This window comes from Chaetodon trifascialis, chromosome 13 (assembly GCF_039877785.1).
Source record: "Chaetodon trifascialis isolate fChaTrf1 chromosome 13, fChaTrf1.hap1, whole genome shotgun sequence".
NCBI classification, from domain to species: Eukaryota; Metazoa; Chordata; class Actinopteri; order Chaetodontiformes; family Chaetodontidae; genus Chaetodon; species Chaetodon trifascialis.
The window spans coordinates 24,840,469-24,861,936 of NC_092068.1; the positions used below are offsets into that span (position 1 = coordinate 24,840,469).

At 43.9% G+C, this 21,468-nt stretch overlaps 1 protein-coding gene across 2 annotated transcripts; it reads right to left on the reverse strand.

Moving 5' to 3' along the window:
• Nucleotides 1-131: 131 nt before the first annotated feature.
• On the reverse strand, nucleotides 132-21,212 carry acss1 (acyl-CoA synthetase short chain family member 1). Of its 2 annotated transcripts, XM_070978189.1 has the most exons (14): nucleotides 20,804-21,212; nucleotides 18,465-18,561; nucleotides 17,510-17,709; nucleotides 14,734-14,909; nucleotides 14,405-14,557; nucleotides 12,633-12,780; nucleotides 11,486-11,623; nucleotides 10,678-10,770; nucleotides 8,010-8,122; nucleotides 3,349-3,475; nucleotides 3,139-3,266; nucleotides 2,959-3,022; nucleotides 1,466-1,587; nucleotides 132-1,087 (listed from the first exon to the last, which is right to left on the reverse strand). In XM_070978189.1, exons 1-14 carry the CDS (start codon nucleotides 21,150-21,152, stop codon nucleotides 890-892), a joined length of 2,106 nt encoding a protein of 701 aa, XP_070834290.1. In that variant the 5' UTR covers nucleotides 21,153-21,212; the 3' UTR covers nucleotides 132-889. The 2 variants fall into 2 exon arrangements, with proteins under 2 accessions (XP_070834290.1, XP_070834291.1); XM_070978190.1 differs by lacking the exon at nucleotides 132-1,087 and having other exon boundaries at nucleotides 1,469-1,561.
• Between the last annotated feature and the right edge of the window lie 256 nt (nucleotides 21,213-21,468).

Below are 21,468 nucleotides of genomic sequence, written 5' to 3' on the forward strand. Positions count from 1 at the left end.
AGATATTTGACGTTTTATCTGAAGGTTTTACTGTTCTAAAGTGACTGTTTCTCTTCTACATCTGTTGATGAGTACGTTATATTGCGTTTGTGATCTGTAAACCTTTATTGAGATTAAAATCACACACACATACAGCGGATTCATGTTTATTCGTGAACGTTTATTTCTGCACATTTATGATACGTCTGATCAGATTCATTGTTACGAAATGATTTCAGCTCCAAACCATAAATCTTTAAAATCTGCTAATGTTCACAAAATATTTATCTGTTAAATGAGAAACATCCAAAATAATTAAGAGTGGAGGCAAATGGGGGGGGGGACAATCTTTGAAATCAAAGTTGAATTTTCACTTGATTAAAAATTTTTCCTTCATCAAAATCACATTTAAAATGATTCAATATTTCATATATTCATAACCAATATTTTAAAATTGAACGTCAAAATTCAGTTTTTAAAATAAAGTCAGAAATTGGAGTTTAGTATCAAAACAGATTTTTCCTTTACAAGGCACGGACGGTTTTAGTATCTTCAGTACAAGAAGTTCACAGCTCCTCTGACATTTCATGTTTTACAACTTGTTCTTGGAGGATTTAAGGCTGATGCGCACACACACATGCACGTATGAAGCCAGGCAGCACCGTTAGCTTAGCTTAGCATAAAGACTGGAAATGGGGGGAACAGCTAGCCCTGCTGTCAGCTGACAGTAAGGTGACAGTAACTCTTGTGAGGACCGCAGGATTGTGGGTAAGCACAGAGGAGGGAGGCTGCTGGTTCAAATCACTGAACTGTCTGAATCGTTTGACTCCGGGTCTACCTGAGGAACGATGAGGTCATCTGTACCTGAGGACCTGCTTGGTGGCAACAGACAGGAAGTTGTTCCTCATGTCTACTGCTTCTTCTTCTTCTTCTCTGCCTCTCCTATCTGCTTCCTGTACTGCTTGTGGGCCTCCACGATCTCCTTGATGACGGACGGGTCGTCCAGAGTTGACACATCGCCGAGGTCACCGGTTGTCTCCATGGCAACCTTCCTGAGAATCCGCCTCATGATCTTCCCGGAGCGAGTCTTCGGCAGCCGTTTCACCACCTGAGAGACAAAGACAGTACTGATGCCTGATTGGCTGACAGGTGTCTTCACATCAAGATCAACAGGAGAGGCACAAACACCTGGATACAGGTGACCTCATCACTCACTGCGGGGATCTGAGAGATGTTTGATGAAGATGATGAAGATTTTAAGATATGTCTGCAGAGTCTTTGAGCTGTGATCATACAAGAGTCAATGAAAGATGAGGTCACGCAGAGGGACAAAACTGTCTTTGTCCTTTTATCAGACAGAAATGTCACTCCTGAGACTCTGAATATTTCATATGTTTACATGTTGTCATGGAAACCAGGCACCTGGCCTACACCTGGGTTTGTGCGTGGCACGCTGACTAGAAACCAGAGTAAGAGAACGCCTCACCAGGAAGTGATCTGGGACGGCGTATTTGGCGATCTTTGTGGCCACGAGTTCTCTGAGCTGCTGGATGATGGCGGCGGGGTCGTCAACAAACTCCTCCTTCAAAACCACGTAGGCAAATGGTACTGAGAGCACGCACACACACACACACACACACACACACACACACACATGTGTTTTAACATGTTATCTGTTAACTTCACTTGTTTTAAGTGAAAATGGCAGCTGAATAAAATGATGTAGGAGTATGAATGGAGTATGTCTTTGATATGTGCTGTATTGCATTCTCCCTCCTCCCTCTCTGCTGACAGACAGACAGACAGACAGACAGACAGACAGACAGACAGACAGACAGACAGACAGACAGACAGACAGGCAGGCAGACAGGCAGGCAGGCAGGCAGGCACGCAGGCAGGGTCTATAATGGCCATATTTGTCATGACCTCAGATCAGTTCTACCTAAAACTAAAAGCATTTTGTCATCTAACATGTCTCCTTAAATCTGAATCCTGAGATGCTTGATTGATCTCACTGCCTCCTCTCTCTCTCCTCCAGCTGACCTCTAGCCTCCATCACCTCGAACACCTCCACAGACACGACACACACACCCGCACACTGCTGTTGTCCACTGGTCAGTCGTGTTAACTTCACCTTCAATGTATGAGCCTTAAATCTTTCATGTGGTCAGTTTCCTAACAGACCAGCAGGAGGCAGCAGGGTGTCAGAAATCAAAGCTCCATCCATCCATCCATCCATCCATCCATCCATCCATCCATCCATCCATTTTCTATGCCGCTTATCCCTTTTGGGGTCGCGGGGGGGCCGGAGCCTATCTCGGCTGTCAACGGGCGAGAGGCGGGGTACACCCTGGACCGGTCGCCAGCCGATCGCAGGGCACATACACACAACCATTCACACTCACACTCACACCCAGGGGCAATTTAGAGTCACCAATCAACCTAATGAGCATGTTTTTGGTCTGTGGGAGGAAGCCGGAGTGCCCGGAGAGAACCCACGCATGCACGGGAAGAACATGCAAACTTCACACAGAAAGGCGCGACCCGGGAATCGAACCTGCGACCTTCTTGCTGTGAAGCACTCTACCTGCTGCGCCATCGTGCAGCCCAGAAATCAAAGCTCTGTACACAGAAATGACTTCACTGCTGTGAAACTGAATAAATAAATGAAGGAGTAATAACAGAAAATGATTAGAAAGTATTCTGATCATATTTATTGATTTAAATATGAATTCTTTATACAATAATTTCACTGAATTATTGTCTGTCTTTCTTTCTTTTCTTAGTAAACATTATTTTCCACATTTACCTGATTGAAGTGAAATTCACCAGAATAAAAACGTTTCGCCTCTACGCCACCCGTCTCCTCTGTGCCTTTGTTATAAAAGAGCAACCTGACGCACATACAAACGGCACAGGAGGCAGCAGCAGAGGATGATGGGAGGTCAGGTCAGGTGTGTTACCTGTGTTTTAACTCACCTTCTCCTTTGATATCGTGTTGGATTCCAATCACAGCTGTTTCAGGAACAGCTGGATGTTCATCCTGTAACACAAACACAGAAACACACAACAGTGTGAGTGTCGAGCTCTCACCTGATAAAGTACTACTAGAATCACGGTAATACCCTCACTGTGTGTTCACTGTATGTGCCGTCTCACCAGAGCGTCCTCGATCTCCGCCGTGCCCAGACGATGGCCGCTGACGTTGATGACATCATCCATGCGGCCGGTTATCTGGTAGTAACCGTCCTCTGAGCGGCATGCTCCGTCACCGGTGAAATAGCACCCTGACAGAAGCAAACATCAGCTCACGGACGGAGATCATGAACTGAATGACTGCAGAGCTTTACGAGTTTTACTTCCACTGACCAGGATACGGTTTGAAGTAGGCCTCGATGAATCTCTGGTGGTCTCCGTAGATGCTGCGAGCCATCCCGGGCCACGGCTGGCTTATGCACAGAGCTCCAGTGGCAGAGTTACCTGACAGAGGTTCACCCTGACAATCGCACAGCAGGATGTGCAACATGCAGGACAGGGACAGTTTACTCATATGATGCAGCACAGCACGCAAAGCCACAGGTGGAAAACACACAAGTACCACAGCTGTTAGAGGAAAACTACGTCATGAGTTCAAATTCACCAACTTCACACATCAAATAACCCATCCAAGAAACTCGTCTTTAGCTTTAGCTTCAGTGCGTTAGCATGATATCATGACCTGGGACCCATTTATGTTGATTTTGAAGCATTTGTACACATTAACATTCATTTCTTAACCTTAGAATATTTATTTGACAGCTTAATTTGCAGATTTTGATTTTACATTTAAAACATTTGTGAATTTTTTAAATACCATGGACAAAACTACCCAACAAAACTCAATTCAGCTGCAACATTAAACATGCTGCTCGCACATTCCTGCATGACAGACTCAGCACATTAATATAATAAATATGTATAATATTGTGGAAGAACAATCCCAGGTTTCTCTTCAGCACTGTAGCCAGGCTGACAGAGAGCCATAATTCTTGTGAACCATGTATTCCTTTAGCTCTGAACAGTAATGACTTCATGAGCTTCTTTAATGATAAAATTCTAACTATTAGAGACAGAATTCATCGACTCCTGCCGTTAACAGGTACTGTGTTGTCTTCAAACGCAGAAATCGTAGAAACTGTTACTCAGTCTGTCGCAGTTTTAGACTGTTTTACTCCTGTTGACCTTCACCAACTAATTTCAATAATTTCATCATCAAAATCATCTACCTGTATTTTAGATCCTATCCCGACTAAGCTGTTCAAAGAAGTATTACCTCTAATTGACTCTTCAGTTTTAGACATGATCAATCTCTCTTTATCAACAGGCTACGTACCACAGTCCTTTAAAGTAGCTGTGATAAAACCGCTACTGAAAAAGCCTACTCTTGATCCAGGGGTTTTAGCCAACTATAGACCGATATCCAACCTTCCCTTTCTCTCAAAAACTCTTGAGAAAGCAGTTGCCAATCAGCTGTGCGACTTTCTAAACAATAATAGTTTATTCGAGGATTTCCAGTCAGGATTTAGAGTGCATCATAGCACAGAGACAGCACTGGTTAAAGTTACAAATGACCTTCTAATTGCATCTGATAAAGGATTTGTCTCTGTACTAGTCTTACTGGATCTTAGTGCTGCATTTGACACCATTGACCATGGCATCCTATTGCAGACACTGGAACATTTCATTGGCATTAAGGGAACTGCGCTAAGCTGGTTTAAATCCTACTTGTCAGATCGCTCTCAGTTTGTACGCGTTAATGACGACTCCTCTGTGCTCACTAAAGTCAGCTATGGAGTTCCGCAGGGTTCTGTGCTTGGACCAATTCTATTCACCTTATATATGCTTCCTTTAGGTAAGATTATCAGGAAGCACTCAATAAATTTTCATTGCTATGCAGATGATACCCAGCTATATTTATCAATGAAACCGAAAGAAACCAGTCAGTTAACTAGACTACAAGCATGTCTTCATGACATAAAGACCTGGATGACCTGCAATTTTCTGATGCTAAACTCGGACAAAACTGAAGTTATAGTAGTAGGCCCTAAACATCTTAGAAGGTCACTTTCTGATGACATAGCAGTTATGGATGGCATTGCGCTGGCCTCCAGCACCACTGTAAAGAATCTGGGAGTTATCTTTGACCAAGATATGTCCTTTCACTCCCATGTAAAACAAATTTCAAGGACTGCCTTTTTTCACCTACGTAATATCGCAAAAATCAGGCATATTTTGTCTCAAAATGATGCAGAAAAACTAGTCCATGCATTCGTAACTTCCAGGCTGGATTATTGCAATTCTTTACTATCAGACTGCCCAAATTCGCTGCTGAATATTCTCCAGTTGCTCCAGAACGCTGCAGCACGTGTTCTGACAAAAACCAGGAAGCGAGATCATATTTCTCCAATACTCGCCACTTTGCACTGGCTCCCTGTAAAGTTTAGAATAGAGTTTAAAATTCTCCTCCTTACTTACAAAGCCATAAGTGGCCAGGCACCTTCTTATCTTAAAGAGCTCATAGTACCTTATTGCCCTACTCGAACACTGCGTTCCCAGAATGCAGGTCTACTTATGGTTCCTAAAGTCTCAAAAAGCAGAACAGGAGTCAGAGCATTTAGCTATCAAGCTCCTCTCCTGTGGAACCATCTTCCAGTCTTTGTCCGGGAGGCAGACACTGTCTCTACATTTAAGAGTAGGCTTAAAACTTTCCTTTTTGATAAAGCTTATAGTTAGGGCTGGCTCAGGCTTGTCCTGGACCAGCCCCTAGTTATGCTGCTATAGGATTAGACTGTTGGGGGACATCCAAAGATACACCGAGCTCCTCCGTCCTTCTGTCCCTCTCCATCCGCACGCTCTCATGTCCTACCACGGCGTGTTACTAACTTAGCTCCTTCCCCGGAGTCTCTGTGCTTTGTCGTCTTGCAGGTTCCCATGGACAGTGGCTGAATCTGGATTGTGGATTTCAGCTGCGTCTCCTGCCTTGGCCCTGCCTGACATCCACTGCAACTGCTACTGCTGTTATTACATCCACTGTCACTGTTACTGTGACTGCATGTCTGTCTCTCTGTCTCTCTCTCTCTCTCTCTCTCTCTCTCTGACTGCTTTTCTTTATTTCTGTCTGTCTGTCTGTCTGTCTGTCTGTCTGTCTGTCTGTCTGTCTGTCTGTCTGTCTGTCTGTCTGTCTGTCTGTCTGTCTGTCTGTCTGTCTGTCTGTCTCACTCTCTCTCTCTTGCTCTTCCTCTCTCACCCAACCGGTCGAGGCAGATGGCCGCCCACCCAGAGTCTGGTTCTGCTCGAGGTTTCTGCCTGTTAAAAGGAAGTTTTTCCTCGCCACTGTCGCCAAGTGCTTGCTCATGGGGGAATTGTTGGTTTCTTTGTAGATAAAAGAGCTTGGTCTGTACCAGCTCTATATGGAAAGTGTCCTGAGACAACTTCTGTTGTGATTTGGCGCTATACAAATAAAATTGAATTGAATTGAATTGAAAGAGGTCATTCTGCTGCATTAAATTTGAGGTAACAATTTGAATGCAGGACTTATATTTTGTCAAGCTGAACATTTCAGGACTGTGGTATTGTTACTTTTACTGTAGTAAAGGCTCTGAATACTCTTTATACCACTGCACAAAACAGTAAAACTATTCTCATAAAACAAGACAGTTCAGGTTCACTTAAGTTAGTTTGAAAAAATATGAGACACAGCAGATCATCTAATGTCTCCTTCATGTTCATTATGAGGCTTCGTCAGTGATTTTGTGTAAAAACAGCAGTTTTCCACACTGAGAATGAGGCCATTGTTAAGTGGTACAACTTAAATCCTTCACAAACTGTCTATTAAACACGTGAGCCGTCTTAATCAGCGGTTACAGTTTGTGTTAACGCTGAGAGGATTGCAGTGAAAGTAAAGTGACCCTGACCTCCTCTGAGGATGAAATGTGAAACTGAAGGAGGCCTAATCTAATCTAATCTACACTCAGTAACCAGTGATGATGAAAAACCCTCGAACGCCTGCAGATTACACGTCTTTAACGGAGGGAGAGAAATGAGGAAACTAGCGAATAATTAATTTGGGGTGCAGCGATCATCCCCACTGAGCCTCAAAGTCTGTTAATCAAAGCAAACAGATGCTGCTGGTCCTCTTTTAATGGAAAGATTAAACTGAGAAAGCGAGGCGGGTCACTGGAAGGCTCATTTGACCTCTGACATCTACAGGCCCAATGGGGTTAATGAGACACAGAGATTGATGGGTGTCTGAAGCTGATTGGAGGAGAGCTCTGATAGCTCCTCAAAATCTCGACACATGGGGGCAAAATACACCAGCGGCATCCAGAAAGGGTAGTGCAGTGAGACATAGGCTGGTGAGCTTCCCCATATCTGCGAGTAATAATGAGTAAATAATATGACTAATGAGCAATAAATAATGAGTCGCGTGATATTACACAACCGCTGATGACAAACGGTGTGACTGCACTCTGACCTGTGGAGTTCCTCAAGGCTCATTCCTTGGACCTTTACATGCTCCCTTCAGGGCACATTATCTTATCAGATTCTTGGTTCTTACTTTATTTTCTAGAACTGTGTGAATGAAATCAGGGCCTGATGGCTCTTAGTCTCCTGCAGTTCAACCACAGCCAAACTTCACGGTAAAGCTTGATCTCTTTACCTATATCATATTCCACTTTCGTGTCTTAAAGGTAAATCTGAAGCTACAGCCAGCAGTTAGCTTAGCTTAGCTGAGCGTTTGTTAAATCAGAAGGCTTGTGTTATGTGACAGACTATTTCTTTGTCAGGACCAGTTCTTCAGTACAGCACAGTATGAAATAACTTCCCCTCCAATAAACACTGCTGACTGGGACCAGGTATAATAAACTTATATGGATTTAGTGAGATGTTACTCTTGAAGTTCTTTGCTCCCAGTCAGACCTTCATAAGGTTTACATCAGGGTCCAGGTACAGTGTGGATTTGTGGTTGTGCAGTTCTGTTTTCAGATCACCTTCTCTCCCATGAGAACCGGCTGGATGCCAAAGAACGGCCTCATCGCCATTGCCGGGATGATCGGAGCTCCTTCCTCTGCAGGACGAGGGGCGATGCAGACTCCACCGGTCTCTGCAGGGAGACGAGGAAGAACAAAAACCATTATTTCATATCAAAGAAGAGGACAGAATTCCTCCACACAGAGGGAGGGCTTCGCTCTTTGATGGTGCGTTCGAGTGCCGCTGGGTTTGTTCAATAAATATTTGATGATAAATATTTGACCAGGCATTAACACACCTTCAGACTGATCAGACTGCAGGTACAAAGATGTGTTTGTACATGAGGTCACGTCCTGGAAGACTTACTGCCGTTATCAAAGCCATCAGACTGTAGGCCTGGTAGCGCCCCCTAGAGGCAACCCCAATATGAAAGTGTCTACTTCAACCTCTGTATTTTTGCGCATGCATGGATATGTAACTGTAAGTCAGCTTCACAACAACAGTACCTGGTTCCTAACTCACATGTGACTGAACCAACCAATCAGAGGCTGGGCAGCATTAGACTCAGCGGATTATTGTAACTGTTTTAACGTTGCTGATGAAAATATCTAAACATGTAAATATGCAGATAATGAACTGTGTAAAAAGCGTAAATTTTATTTGAGCAAATTAATGAATGAAATATAGAAATTAACTGCACTTCTAAACCTTACAGTATATTTAGCAACTTCCTCTGGCTGCCACTAGAGGGCCTCAGACGTTGCTTCTATGTGCAGCTTTAATTTCCTTTAATTTCTTAATTTATTGGGGATCTTTCTCCTTTTAAGAGAAAGAAGCAGCTGGCAGAGAGTTTAAAGTCTGATTTAAAAACAACACACACATGCGCGCACACACACACACACACACACACACACACACACACACACACACACACACACACACACACACACACACACACACACACACACACACACACACACACTCAGTGATTGTCGAGGAATTAGGTCACACACACTCACACTGCTGTCAGTGATCCTCGACGGTCTTGTCCGGGGGGGTTTCAGGCTCTGGCGTTGGGGTGTAAGTGTGTTGAGGATTTGATCTTAATTCATTTTCTGCAGAGCTGCAGATGTTCTGCTGCTAATCGTTCAAATTAGGCTTAAAGCTTCAGTAAAGAGAGAATCAGACGGACTTACAGTCAGAGCCACAAACAAACTGACAAACAACAAGAGAGACGAGGAGTCGAGGACACCACACGAGAGACGGTCCAGTGGTGCATCTGCAGTCATGTACAGCCTCATTTCTTCCACGTAGTCGTTCAGTTCCTCACATGATGCAAACTTGTCTCTGTTTTTGGAGACAGACTGAACTCGAGTTGGGACTTTATCTGGAACCAGACTGTCGGATATTTCCAGATATTCACGGACACATGCTGAACCATGTGAGCTTTACGGCCCTGTGGATGCTAACGTCCATCACTTTGTTCAGACTGAAACGTCTGTGATGAAACGTGGCTCAGACGTCCATCTTCCCCTCAGGATGAACTCTAATGACTTTATTCATCATCAGGTCAACACGTTAATGTCTTCAGTACTTTGACTGAAGAGCAAACTCCTGCAGAACTAAAAGGCATTCCCATCAGCCTCAGCTGGACTGTTTACTGCTAGTTAGCTGATATTAGCACGCTAACATGCTAAACTGAGATGGTGAACATCATACCTGTTAAACATCACCATGTTGGCATTGTTGTCTGCTAACAGTCCCACAGTTTTATAGGCCAATTACCGTTTGTGGCTCATCTCACTTCATCGGTTCCTCTAAAGTGAACTTTATTGTGGTGGTGCAGCAGTGAACGATGGTGATTCCATGTGTCACCATCACATTCTCCATGATCACACTCTGTGCTTTATAGTTCGATCATAAAACGACTCTTCAACCAAAATAAGGTGTTTTATGTCCTGTGAGGCTTTTATGAGTCCAAGTCATCCAGGAGCAACAGATCACGTGACAACAACCTGACCATGTGACACTGAAGGACTGTCTGCAGGCCAGGTTCTGCTACGATACGTCTGTGAGGACTCGAAGGAAAAACTGAAGCGTCTGATGTGCTGTTTTCCAGCAGCTCCTTAAAGCTGTGTCAGCTGATCTGTCATCTGCAGGAAGCTGCATCTTTCCCGTCTTGTCTGGGAAACGCTGCTCTGCTGTTTGAGTGAACAGAGCTTCACCTTGTGTGGTTTTTAAGTGTGCTGTTTAAATAGTCATGATTTATATTAAATTAAAGGGAAAGTATGGAAGGAAAGTTTATTTGTCCAGCAGAACTTTACATCAGAGCATAAAGCATAAAGACAAGAAACACAAGAAGACATGAAACGACTTTAAAAAGAGTAAAACAGGATGAAATAGAATGATTCAGCAGAAGGATCAACATTACAGCGCAGCTACAGTATCAGATATGACTTAATTTAATGCTTTTAATCTGATTAAAGGCCTTCAGCCTGCAGGTTTCTGACCGTTTGTTTCAGAGCTGTGGAGGACAGAAACTGGACGCTGCCTCTCCACGTTCAGTCTGGGCTCAGGGCACAGTAAGCAGACCTGGTCCCAGACTGGACCGTTCACAACTTCAGACCGTGTGTGTGCGTGTGTGTGTGTGTGCACTGACACTTAGGCATGCATGTTTGTGTGTCTCACCTGTCTGCCACCAAGTGTCGACTAAAGGACATCGTCCATCTCCAACCACGCTGTGGAACCAGTGCCAGGCCTCCTGGTTAATGGGCTCGCCCACTGCATGCACATGCACACACACACACACGCACGCACGCACGCACGCACGCACGCACGCACGCACGCACGCACGCACACACACACGCACACACACACACACACACACACACACACACGCACACACACACACACACACACACACGCACACACACACACACACCATTGTAATTACATTTTCGGCTGCTTTCTATTCACTTCGTTTGTCTGACAGCTGCAGGGACCTTTCAGATTGCAGTGGTCTCCAGTGTTTCCAGTGTTTCCCAGGTTGGGCCGCACTGGCCTAAACTAGCTAACCTACTTTTGTTGATAATACTTCAGTGTTTTTACTTAAATAGGATTTCAGTACTTTTACTTGTAATATAATATTTCTATATTCTGGTATAAGTACTTTTACTGAGGTCAAAGATCTGAGTTCTCCTCCACCACTGACTTCAGATTCATGTATGTGACCTCTATTAGAAACACAGTTGGTTAATATCGCTCTGATGAGGCTCATCAATACACTGAATGTTGGTCTTTGCTCCATGTCAGCATCATGTGACAGGTCTAATATTAAACGTGTGGCTGAAATCCAGTTTGTGTCTGATTACTGAACAAAAGTAATGAAACGTGCTGCATCAAATCTTATGGCAGAGTCAGTAACTGGCGGCGGAGTCCAACCCGAGGACTAACACACTCCATCAGTCCTTTAAAACAACACAAGAAGACATCTGACCCGATCCGAGTGTCCGCAGAGACGAGCGGTCGTACTTCTTCACCCAGCTCTCATCGTACTTCAGCAGCAGACGCAGAGCCGTCGGAGCGCCGTAGAACTGAGTGATCCTCAGACGCTGGACCGTCTCCCAGTACCTGCCTGAGGGACAGCATCCACATGGACAAAGAGAGACAGAGAGAGACAGACAGAAACAGTCAGAGACACAGATGGAGAGGGCTGTCAGGAACGCGGAAGAGGAAGAGGTGAGGCTCACTGATGGTGATCATATGAAAGTGCCTTCAGTTTGGAGCCTCATCAAACAGGAAGTAACCCCAGATCACATTCAGGGAACGCGACAATAAGAGTTTTTTAATTAGTCGTCTCATTTTTACTTTCAAAGCTTCCTCCTGAACCCCGAGCTTCAACCAGCTGACCACAAACTGGTCGAAGGTCAAGCCCAAAGCATAGTGACAGAAGGTCACTTCCTGTTGGGTCAGGGCTGCAGAGGTGAGATAAAGTGGCTCCACTCTGCATCTGAAGGTAATAAAGCAACGTTAGCGACAGTAATGAGTAACCAAACACTGCAGAGAGGCCGATAAAGCAGGTGACACTCCCTCTGTTCATTCATTACTGTGCCAGCCTATCAGACGGCTCCATGCTTCACGACCGTTTATGGAAACTGAAACGCCCCCTCACATGGCTCGCATAGTAAACCGACAGGAAGTACATAAACCACCATCTACCACATGAGGAGAGGCTCACGGATCTGCCTGACAGAACACCTGGACAACAGGTTTCAGCTGTCCTCACAGACATGACAGCAACCTTCCCAGAACACCTGAACCTTTACCTGCGCTTCCTCCACAGGAAGCAGCGTCTGCTCTCAGGTGTTGGCCGACCGGAAGGTCCCTGCCAAGAAATGTTTCCTTTTTCAACATGAGGTGATTTTATCGGCCTGGAGCGTTCAACAGAAAGTGAAGCTCTGTGATTGGATGGCTGTTGGTGAAATGCACCCTGGGTGTTGTAGTTGACTCGTTCTCATTAACTTTGTGTTGTAGAGTTTCACAAACATCACAAAGTGTCACAGAGCTGAACGCAGGCTCTGGTTGGTCTGCAGCTCTGCTGGAGGTCTGCGGACGTCAGCAGAGTCTCCAGTCCTGGATCTTACCTGGGTCCGGGTAAACAGGCGTGCTCTCAAACAGAACGGTGGTGGCGCCGTTACACAGCGGGCCGTACACCACGTAGCTGTGTCCCGTAATCCAGCCGACGTCCGCCACGCAGCCGAACACATCGCCGTCCTGGTGGTCGAAGACGTACTGGAGAAATCAGACAACAGGACGAGGGTTAAAGTTGTTTGTAGATCAGAGCGTGTGAATGTCTAACAGCCAATCAAATGATCCCAAAACACTACACAAAACTACTGTAACTGTGTACATTTACTCTAGTACAGTGTACTTATTGCTTAGATTCAACTGTAGCGTCACTGTGCAGGTACAAAACCAGTGAAGAAGTTAGTATCTAAGCGGAAGTACCATTACCAGTACTTCCTTAAGATACAAGTACAATTCTGGCATACTTATACTTTGAGTATTTCTATTTCAGGGTACTCTACACTTATACTCTTGCTGTTTTCACTTTATGTTACTTTGACACATGGACATGTTGGACCAGTTAATACAATATGATGCAGTATTATTAGAAACAAAAGTACTCAACAGTACACGAAGCAGAAAAAATGAACTCAGCTTCCACCATCTACAAAGTCCTGCTTATATACTTATACCTCATTTATAATGAGGTCCTTGTGCCTGATGAGTACTTTTACCTTTGATACTTTACTTTAGTACCTTAGTTCCTGATACTTTCATCCCTTTACTCAAGAGAAGTTATGAATTCAGGACTTTTTCCTGTGAGGGAGTATTTGAACAGTGTGGTATTGCTACTTTTACTGAAGTAAATAATTGAATTCCATTACTGATGAAGTACTTTCTAATCAGTGGACATTAACGAAGACCAAACTACTCTCTAACCACCATCATGAAGGAGACAGAGTCCTCTGAAGATGTCCCTCTGAAGCCTTCATGGTCTCTCTCTCTCTCTGTCTTTCTCTCTCTCTCTGTGTCTCTGTCTCTGGCAGGGTCTCTCGTCCTGGCGTGGACCCAGCTGTCCTTGTCTTTTTCAGATAAAGCAGCTTTTGTTCTGTTGTTTCGTCCAAACGAGCAGCGAGTCAAATCGTTAAGCTGCTTTAGAAATTAGCACTGATAAATATTTGGCAGTGATGGCGGGGGGGCTGGGGGCGGGGGGGTTTATGTTTTTACTCAATTATCATCGTAAACATCACGCCAATCCCTGCAAACACACGCACACGCAGAGGAAGCAGATGTTTCTGCTCGTCCATCACAGCAAAGCTAATTTAAAGCTTTCTGAGGCAGATTTGGCCTCAGGGCTGCGTCCTCTTCGTCTTCTCCGTCCTCCTCCTCCTCCTCGCCACTCTGAGGACAAACAGCAGCGTCTCTGTTTGGCCTGTTGTGTAACTGCTCTCCTTTGTCTTTGCTCCCTCATTAAAACACCAACACAACCCAAATTGAAAGCGTGAGAGACAAACAGCTCCAGTGTTAAAGCCGACGGCCGAGTTTCATTCCAATCACACTGATTTCAAAATAAAAGTCCCACTTTGAGCACGTCAGCCCTCACATGAAGTGAATCCCATTAATCCAGATAAATTTCACTGAAGACATGAACTGACTGTGCCTGCTGTGAGTGCAAACATGGAGAGACAACAGAAGAAAGACGAGGGCAGAAAAGAGGAGAAGACAGGGTGAGGACACTTTGAACAGTGAGGACATTTTCCTCACTTTGTGACAGACCTTCACAGGGCTGTTTGACGGTTCTGACTTGGTTTTAAGGGTCAGGTTGGAACTAGGTTGTGTGTGTGTGTACCTGGTGTGTCATGGAGGCGTACAGCAGGTATCCAGCCTGTGTGTGGACGATGCCTTTAGGTTTCCCCGTACTTCCTGATGTGTAGAGAAGAAAAAGAAGATCCTCACTGTCCAGAGGCTCCGCAGGACAGACAGGAGACTGAGAGGACATCACCTGCAAGACACGACATGTAACATGTAACAACAGGTACCTGTACTCCTGTTAAGAATGACTGTGATTTCTTGCAGTGTGTATTTCACATCTCATGCAGCACCTTCATCAATCGTCTCCAACATGTCTCACTAAGTCAGGGATAATTCATTGAACAGGTGTGTCCTCAGGTGTCTCACCTCCTCCAGGGGGATGTCCAGCTCTCCCATCACGGCAGGGTTGTCTGTCCTCTGAGAGACGAACACGTGTCGGATGCTCGGGCAGCTCTTCACCGCTGCGTCCACGGTAGACTTCAGGTTGACGAGCCGGCCTCCTCTCACACCTTCATTACAGGTGACCACGGCTTTACACTGAGCTGTCAACACAACACACACCTGCTTCATTCACACCTAATGAAAGAGCCTGATTTGACTTACAGCTGCCAGGTGTCTGTTTACTATAACTATGCAAAAGAGCTGGAAACTGGAATGACCTCTGCTGGTTTAGGACACTGGTGGCAAATATGTTTCTACTGGAAATATGACAACTGAGGACACATGAGGACACACGAGTGGCTCTCTGTATCAACAGGCTGAAATAGCCTGTTGATACGCTCATGGCTGAAATAGCCTGTTGATACAGAGAGTCGCTCATGGCTGAAATAGCCTGTTGATACAGAGAGCCACTCATGGCTGAAATAGCCTGTTGATACAGAGAGCCGCTCACGTGTCCTCAGGTGTCATATTTCCAGTAGAAACATATTTGCCACCAGTGTCCTAAAGCAGCGGAGGTCATTCTGTGATAAGGGAAGAAACTGGCTGTTAGTTACCTGCAGATCAGTTTAAAATTTTTAGAGGCTTTAACTCATCTTGTTAGTGCACCTCAAGCCCTTTTCAACAGCAGGAACTTTTCCTGGAACCTTTGAATAAAATTAAGACTTTCCAGAGGAACCAGGCTTTAATTTTAGAGAAACAAGAGTCAGCAGTGTCTACCAGTTGAAATGAAGCCAATCAGTTGCTCGTATATCACACATAAACAGTAAAACTTCAGTTTGATTGCTTCTTCTCACCAATATACTCCTCTTTAAACCTTTGGACTTGTTAAACTGGCTGTAAACCTTTAAATCTCAACAGATAAAACATATTCATTCATGAATGAATATCCAGAAGTCACAGACAGAAAGCTGTTCTGAGGCTGATCCCTTCTGGCCTGATGCTTCAGCTGAACTTCCAGGTGATCACAGGTAAGTTAGACATGATGAGCTCTGACTCGAACTGAATGACTCAACGCTGCTGCAGACAAACTAACGGGGTGAAAATGAACCTCAAATGCATGTTAGCTTCCTTCATACAGCAGGTCATGTAAGGCCTAAATAGCATCAGGCTACTTACAGGGTTTGAGACCAGCAGTCAGTGTCAGCAGCTGCTCAGACTTAGCCTCATGCTAATGTTTAGCTTAGTTTCATGATCACTGAGTTAAAACGGGACGCAGCTCATAAACTAGTTTTTATGCAGAGATGAAATATTTACAGGTGACAGGTGTAACTGTTGTGTAGCTAACTGATGCAACTAACAAAGCTAATGTTAGCATGCTAATATCTGAGGACGACCGACATATCTGACCTGAAACTTGATAAATGCTGTTTAATAAAGACGTCAATCGTAACATTTTACTAAAAATCATTTGAAAAGATTTAGCTTGTAGCCTCTCATTGTTTGGATGTCCTGCTAGCTTGTGATGCTACAATGACTTCCTGATTAGATAGTGGGTTGCTCTTGATTGGACAGTGACCCGGCTGTTTCCTATCAAAAGATTTACCCTCGATCACCCCCTCCAAACTTTACATGTTCAGTTTAGGAACAATTGATCAACAGGATGTAATGAACACTGCAGCCTCTCACAACCCTTTATATGGTCTGATGGTTGACTGTCCTGGTTGTCCCACTTCTTCCTCAGCTACATTCCCATCATGCTGAGCTTCTCCTGGTGCTCAGCCAGCCGTAGGAATACCATGTTTGGGTTTCAGGGCAGCAACTGTTTCCAAAACACAGAAGTCCTTGAGCAGCGAGTCTGACCTCCACAGACCCGCTTAAACTAACAGCCACTGAGAGCTGCAGCTCACTTTACACCTGTGGTGGGTGGAGAGACTGCTGGGCAGAGCGAGGCACTTGTTCTGACAGCGTTAAAGCCTCAGTTCCTGTTTACACAGTGCGACACTCTATGAATGCCTTGGAACATGGTGGAAATCAAATATGAATAAAAGCGAACAGCTCCTCCCCTCAAGTTCCTGCAGGTGTGACCTTCATGCTGCTGCAGCTGCAGAACAAATGAATGAAGGCAGTTTCACATGAACTTGTGACTAAACATAAAATTTAGTCCAAGTTTAAGTGGCAACTGCTTTTACTAGAAAATTACCTGTAAGGAGTAATGAAACTACTTTTTGTGGGTTAATACTTAAACCTGAATTCACTCTTGTTTTTTTTTTTGTTTTGTTTTTTTAGCATTTTGGAGGAAGGAAAACTGTTATGTCAGTTCAGTATTCTCTCTCTTTGAGCTCTGTTTTTGGTCTCCTCCAGCTCCTGAGGGAAATATGTGGCTCTTTAGGTGCTAAATGCCAGCTCGTTGCTGGGAACACTGAACCAAACAGGAAATGTGCCACAAAAGCAAAACTTGGTGTTAAAGGTTCAGACTTTGCAGATTATGGCAGAAATGGGATATAATATTCATAATTATGTTTTCAGTAGTGTATAATCACCTGAAAATGAGAATCACTGTGTTTTCGTTCCCTTAGAATGAGCTCTAAGGAGGGTGTTCAGTTTGTAATATGAAACCTCACCACTAGATACCACTAAATCCTACACACAGACCCTTCAAAGAGGCTATTTGCAGGGCTACAGCTGCTGATGCTGCCCCAAAAAAACTGTGATGAAGTGAATATGAAAATCCCCATTATGAGTCAGGTGGAGGAGGACTCACCATCCTGGATTCTCCCTGCCAGAGCCTCTGAGCTAAAGCCAGCAAAAACCACGGTGTGCACCACACCGATACGGGCACACGCCAACATGGCCGCCACCGCCAGCGGTGACACTGGCATGTAAATGGCGACCCTGTCCCCCTTTTGGATCCCGTGGCTCTTGAGGGTGTTGGCGAGGCGGCATGTGGTTGCCAGCAGCTCTCTGTTGGACAGACAACAGAACACTGAGATTGATGGTGTCGTTAAAGATGATAATTATATCTTTATTGTGGTACCTCGTAATTTTCTATTTGTTTGCCAACCTTATTTCTCTTTGTGAGAAATGAAAACAGATACATAGTTTAGAAGCTATTACAGTCTTTAAAATCATCAAACATGCACTTATTCATCACTTTAAGGTACCTTCTGTATGTCACTTGTATATCAATATATTATGTAAAATAAATGATACCATAGTGACCTTGAATTTTGGTCATTCTGATGCCAACTGCAGTTTGTAGTTTTTCATTGCCCAATATGTGACTGTTAAACTTTACCAGCTGAATATATGCCTTTGGCACAGACAACAATACAACCTTGAATCCAAAAAAGTTCAAAGGTCAAACATCAAATATAATGTCTTTGCATTGTTTCCAGTTGAGTTTATGATAACCTGCTGATTGGAACGGATCAGCAGTTTATCACATTCTGTTTTTCTGTGATGTTTTACGTACAGTCACAACTTCTTTTTGAATCAGAGTTGTACAATTCTTTACATTCATGCTGCTTTAATGACTCTGTTCTGTGTTTCTGAAAACTTTAATACAGCACACTATGATGATAAACGTCTATATCATCTGCATGGGAGGTTCATTCAATAAACTTTAGTGTCATCTGCATAGAGGGAGGATACAAAGAACTTATCACTTAGCAGGTTTCTGTCAGTCTTTCAGATTGGATGTTTCCACATTATCATACCTGTAGGTCACCTTCACCTCGGTGCCAGGTTCGTCTCGCTCCCAGATCAGAGCCACTCGGTCTGGATGTTTCTCAACATGGACGTCCAGACAGTTTACTGAGAGACAGACAGACACAACGGCGCAAAAGCAGAAAACCATCAGACACACAGTGTTTGGTGGTCGGTAATATAGTGTACACATGAGTTCCACTGAGTTCAAAATCGACCAAAAGAAAAACAATCTGAAACTATTTTGACAATCCATTCATCATTTTAGCAAAATTTTTCTGAATCCTTCTTTGGATTGTAAAGTTTTTCTTGGTTTTCTGTTTACTATCATAGAAAGCGAAATGTTTTGGGGTTTGGTAGAAGAAAAGATCACCTCTGAGAAACTGATGGGCATTTCCACCATTTTTTTTTTTTTTTTGACATTTTACAGACCAAACAACATCTGTCAGAGAAACTGATAATAAAGACAGTCTTCAGCTGTAGCCCTACTGTGCTGTATGTGACACTACAGAGCCCCCAAAACCTGTTCTCCAAGTTTCATGTATGCACAAATTATCCGGTCGTCACCAGAAACTGGTGAAAAAATGTTTGCTTTCAAACCCTTTGTCAGAAACAAACAAGTCAGAAAATATGGTGCAGTAATTTTCCCTCTATCTTGTAATTACTGATACAGTACATGTCGTGTGGAAAAGTACATTAAACACACATCATCTCAGTGTTGGCACATGATCCTGACAGAAACTGACTTCATTTATGCCGTGATTGAAAATGAATCCTAAAATGGATTTAAGACTGCAGATCCAGTTTGTGTCTCACACAGCAGGTTTACGACATAATTTATGTAACAGGAGAAAAAATCCTGCTGTCACATCTGATACAATACAAATCACCCAGCTGTCAAATTGGAATATTATTGGATTATTATCAGACAGGAAAACAACAGAGAACAGAGACACAAAGGAACTGACAGTCTCTATATACTGACAGTGTATAGAGACTGTCGGTATATATGTGTGTAGACAGAGACTGTCAGTGTCCATATATGTACCATACGTCCTGCAGTGTGAGAAGGAACGCTAACGCAGCTCCTTCATCACAGCAGCTGTCAGACTGTTTAACTGCGGCATCATTTAATGTTGATGCTGTTTCACATCACAACATCCTAAACCTGCTTTTTACTCTATTATTTATGCCATCATACGCTGGTATCATTACATCAGAGTGAGTTGTCCTGTGCAACACATGTGACAAGGACACTGTTTTATTTTTCATACTCATGTACATGATGTACGTACCGCCTTCTGTACTTGATTTGTATCTTTTCACCTATAGTTGATTTTATTTTGTATCTTTTTATTGTAGATTTGTTTTACTCTTTTTTACTCTGCTGCTGTAACAAGACAATTTCCAGAATGTGGGACCAATAAAGTCTTATCTTATCTTATCTTACATACTGACTGCCTCTATATATTCTGACTGTGTCTATACAGTGACAGTCTTTATATACTGAGTGTATTATAATACAACTGCAATTCTAAAAGAGTCTGGACTCAAACCAGAATCGGTCATTTCCAGTCAAACTGCGTTCACTGACTGCAGTTTTCTGAAGTGTCTCTGAGTCCATGTTTTAATGTCCTTCATCCATTCATGTGTTCACAAAGTGGTGAACCTTGCTCCATCCTCGCTTGTGAACGACCCAATCATTATACTATCACCTGTTACCAATGAGCCTGTTTACCTGTGTTTACATCTTTCCCAGTGTTAAGTTGTACTTTTTACTTCACTACATTTATCTGGTTCAGATTATTAAAAGAAAACGAATCAATTAATAATGATGTGTTGTTATAGATGAATCAACCCAGCAGAACATGAAGCCATTAAACTGAGCTCCACATTCACCACCTGCAACATTAACCTGATGAACACATGACTGCATCAATAACTAGAAACCAGTGAAAGGATTAGATCTGATTCTGAAATGAGCCATTTTACTAAATTAGTGCTTTTACTCTTTGTACTTTAATTATATTTTGATGCCAGCACTTGTGTACTTTTACTTGCCTAAAATTTTGGATGCCGGACTTTTACTTGCACCGGAGTATTTTTTACACTTTGAGTTTCTGACATCACTTAAAGAGCTGAACTTTTGCGCAGATGATTGATCCACGAAGGTTACAGAGCTGTCATCGATAAGCGGCATCATGAAGGCTGGAGCTCCGCAACAAATCACCTTGAATCCAGGACGAACGCGCTCTTCTCATGCGACAATCACATACATTGATAAGCGGACAGCTGATCGATTACCGCACAGCTGATTGATAACCGGTTCTTGTGCATAATCATCTCTCACCCGACACGTTGAGCTTTCCTCCCAGGAACCAGCTGATCTTCCCGCTGCTGAGCTCGCAGTCCCGGACCCGGTGGAACGGTTCGAACCAGCGGAGTCTATCAGTGGCGACGGATCCCCAGAAGTGGTCCGGATCGGTGACCGAGAGCCGGTACAGATCCCGATGCGACAGCCGGGACAGCTCGGAGCTCCAGGTGCCCGGTGGAGGTGGCGCAGGCAGGGAGGACAGACGCCTGTGCTGGCACGGACCGGTCCTGGTCTGAACCGGTCCCTGGGTCCTGTAGCGACTCAGGAGGGTCCAGCAGAGCCTGGTTCCCCTGCTGCTGTGGGCAGCCATGTTGCTTCTGCGCATCCACAACTGTGACTGACTCTGTACAAACACGACCTCTCTGTCTCCCTCAGCTGTCCTCAGGTGTCTGCAGGTATGGAAGAACGTCAGTGCCAAAATGTAGGCTCCAAACAATCACGTGACTTTCCAATCAAATACATTCATGTTTTCTCATTTTCTCCTAGACGTTCTTCCTGTCTTGTGGATCTTCTTACAGGTATTCACTCTTTTTTTTTTTTTACATCCACAGGTTTTGATTTTCTGCAGTCAGTGTTTTCTTTTAGGTGAAACTTGATTTAAATTTTAAATCTAGTGTGTTTCATACAGGACGTTTTGGATA

Coding starts and splice junctions, on each gene's coding strand:
- acss1 (XM_070978189.1), bottom strand. CDS start 21,152: ATGCGCAGAAGCAACATGGCTGCCCACAGCAGCAGGGGAACCAGGCTC. Junction 18,562..20,803: donor AGGAAAGCTCAACGTGTCGG/GTGAGAGATGAT, acceptor TCTGTCTCTCAG/TAAACTGTCTGGACGTCCAT. Junction 8,123..10,677: donor CGACACTTGGTGGCAGACAG/GTGAGACACACA, acceptor GTCTCCCTGCAG/AGACCGGTGGAGTCTGCATC.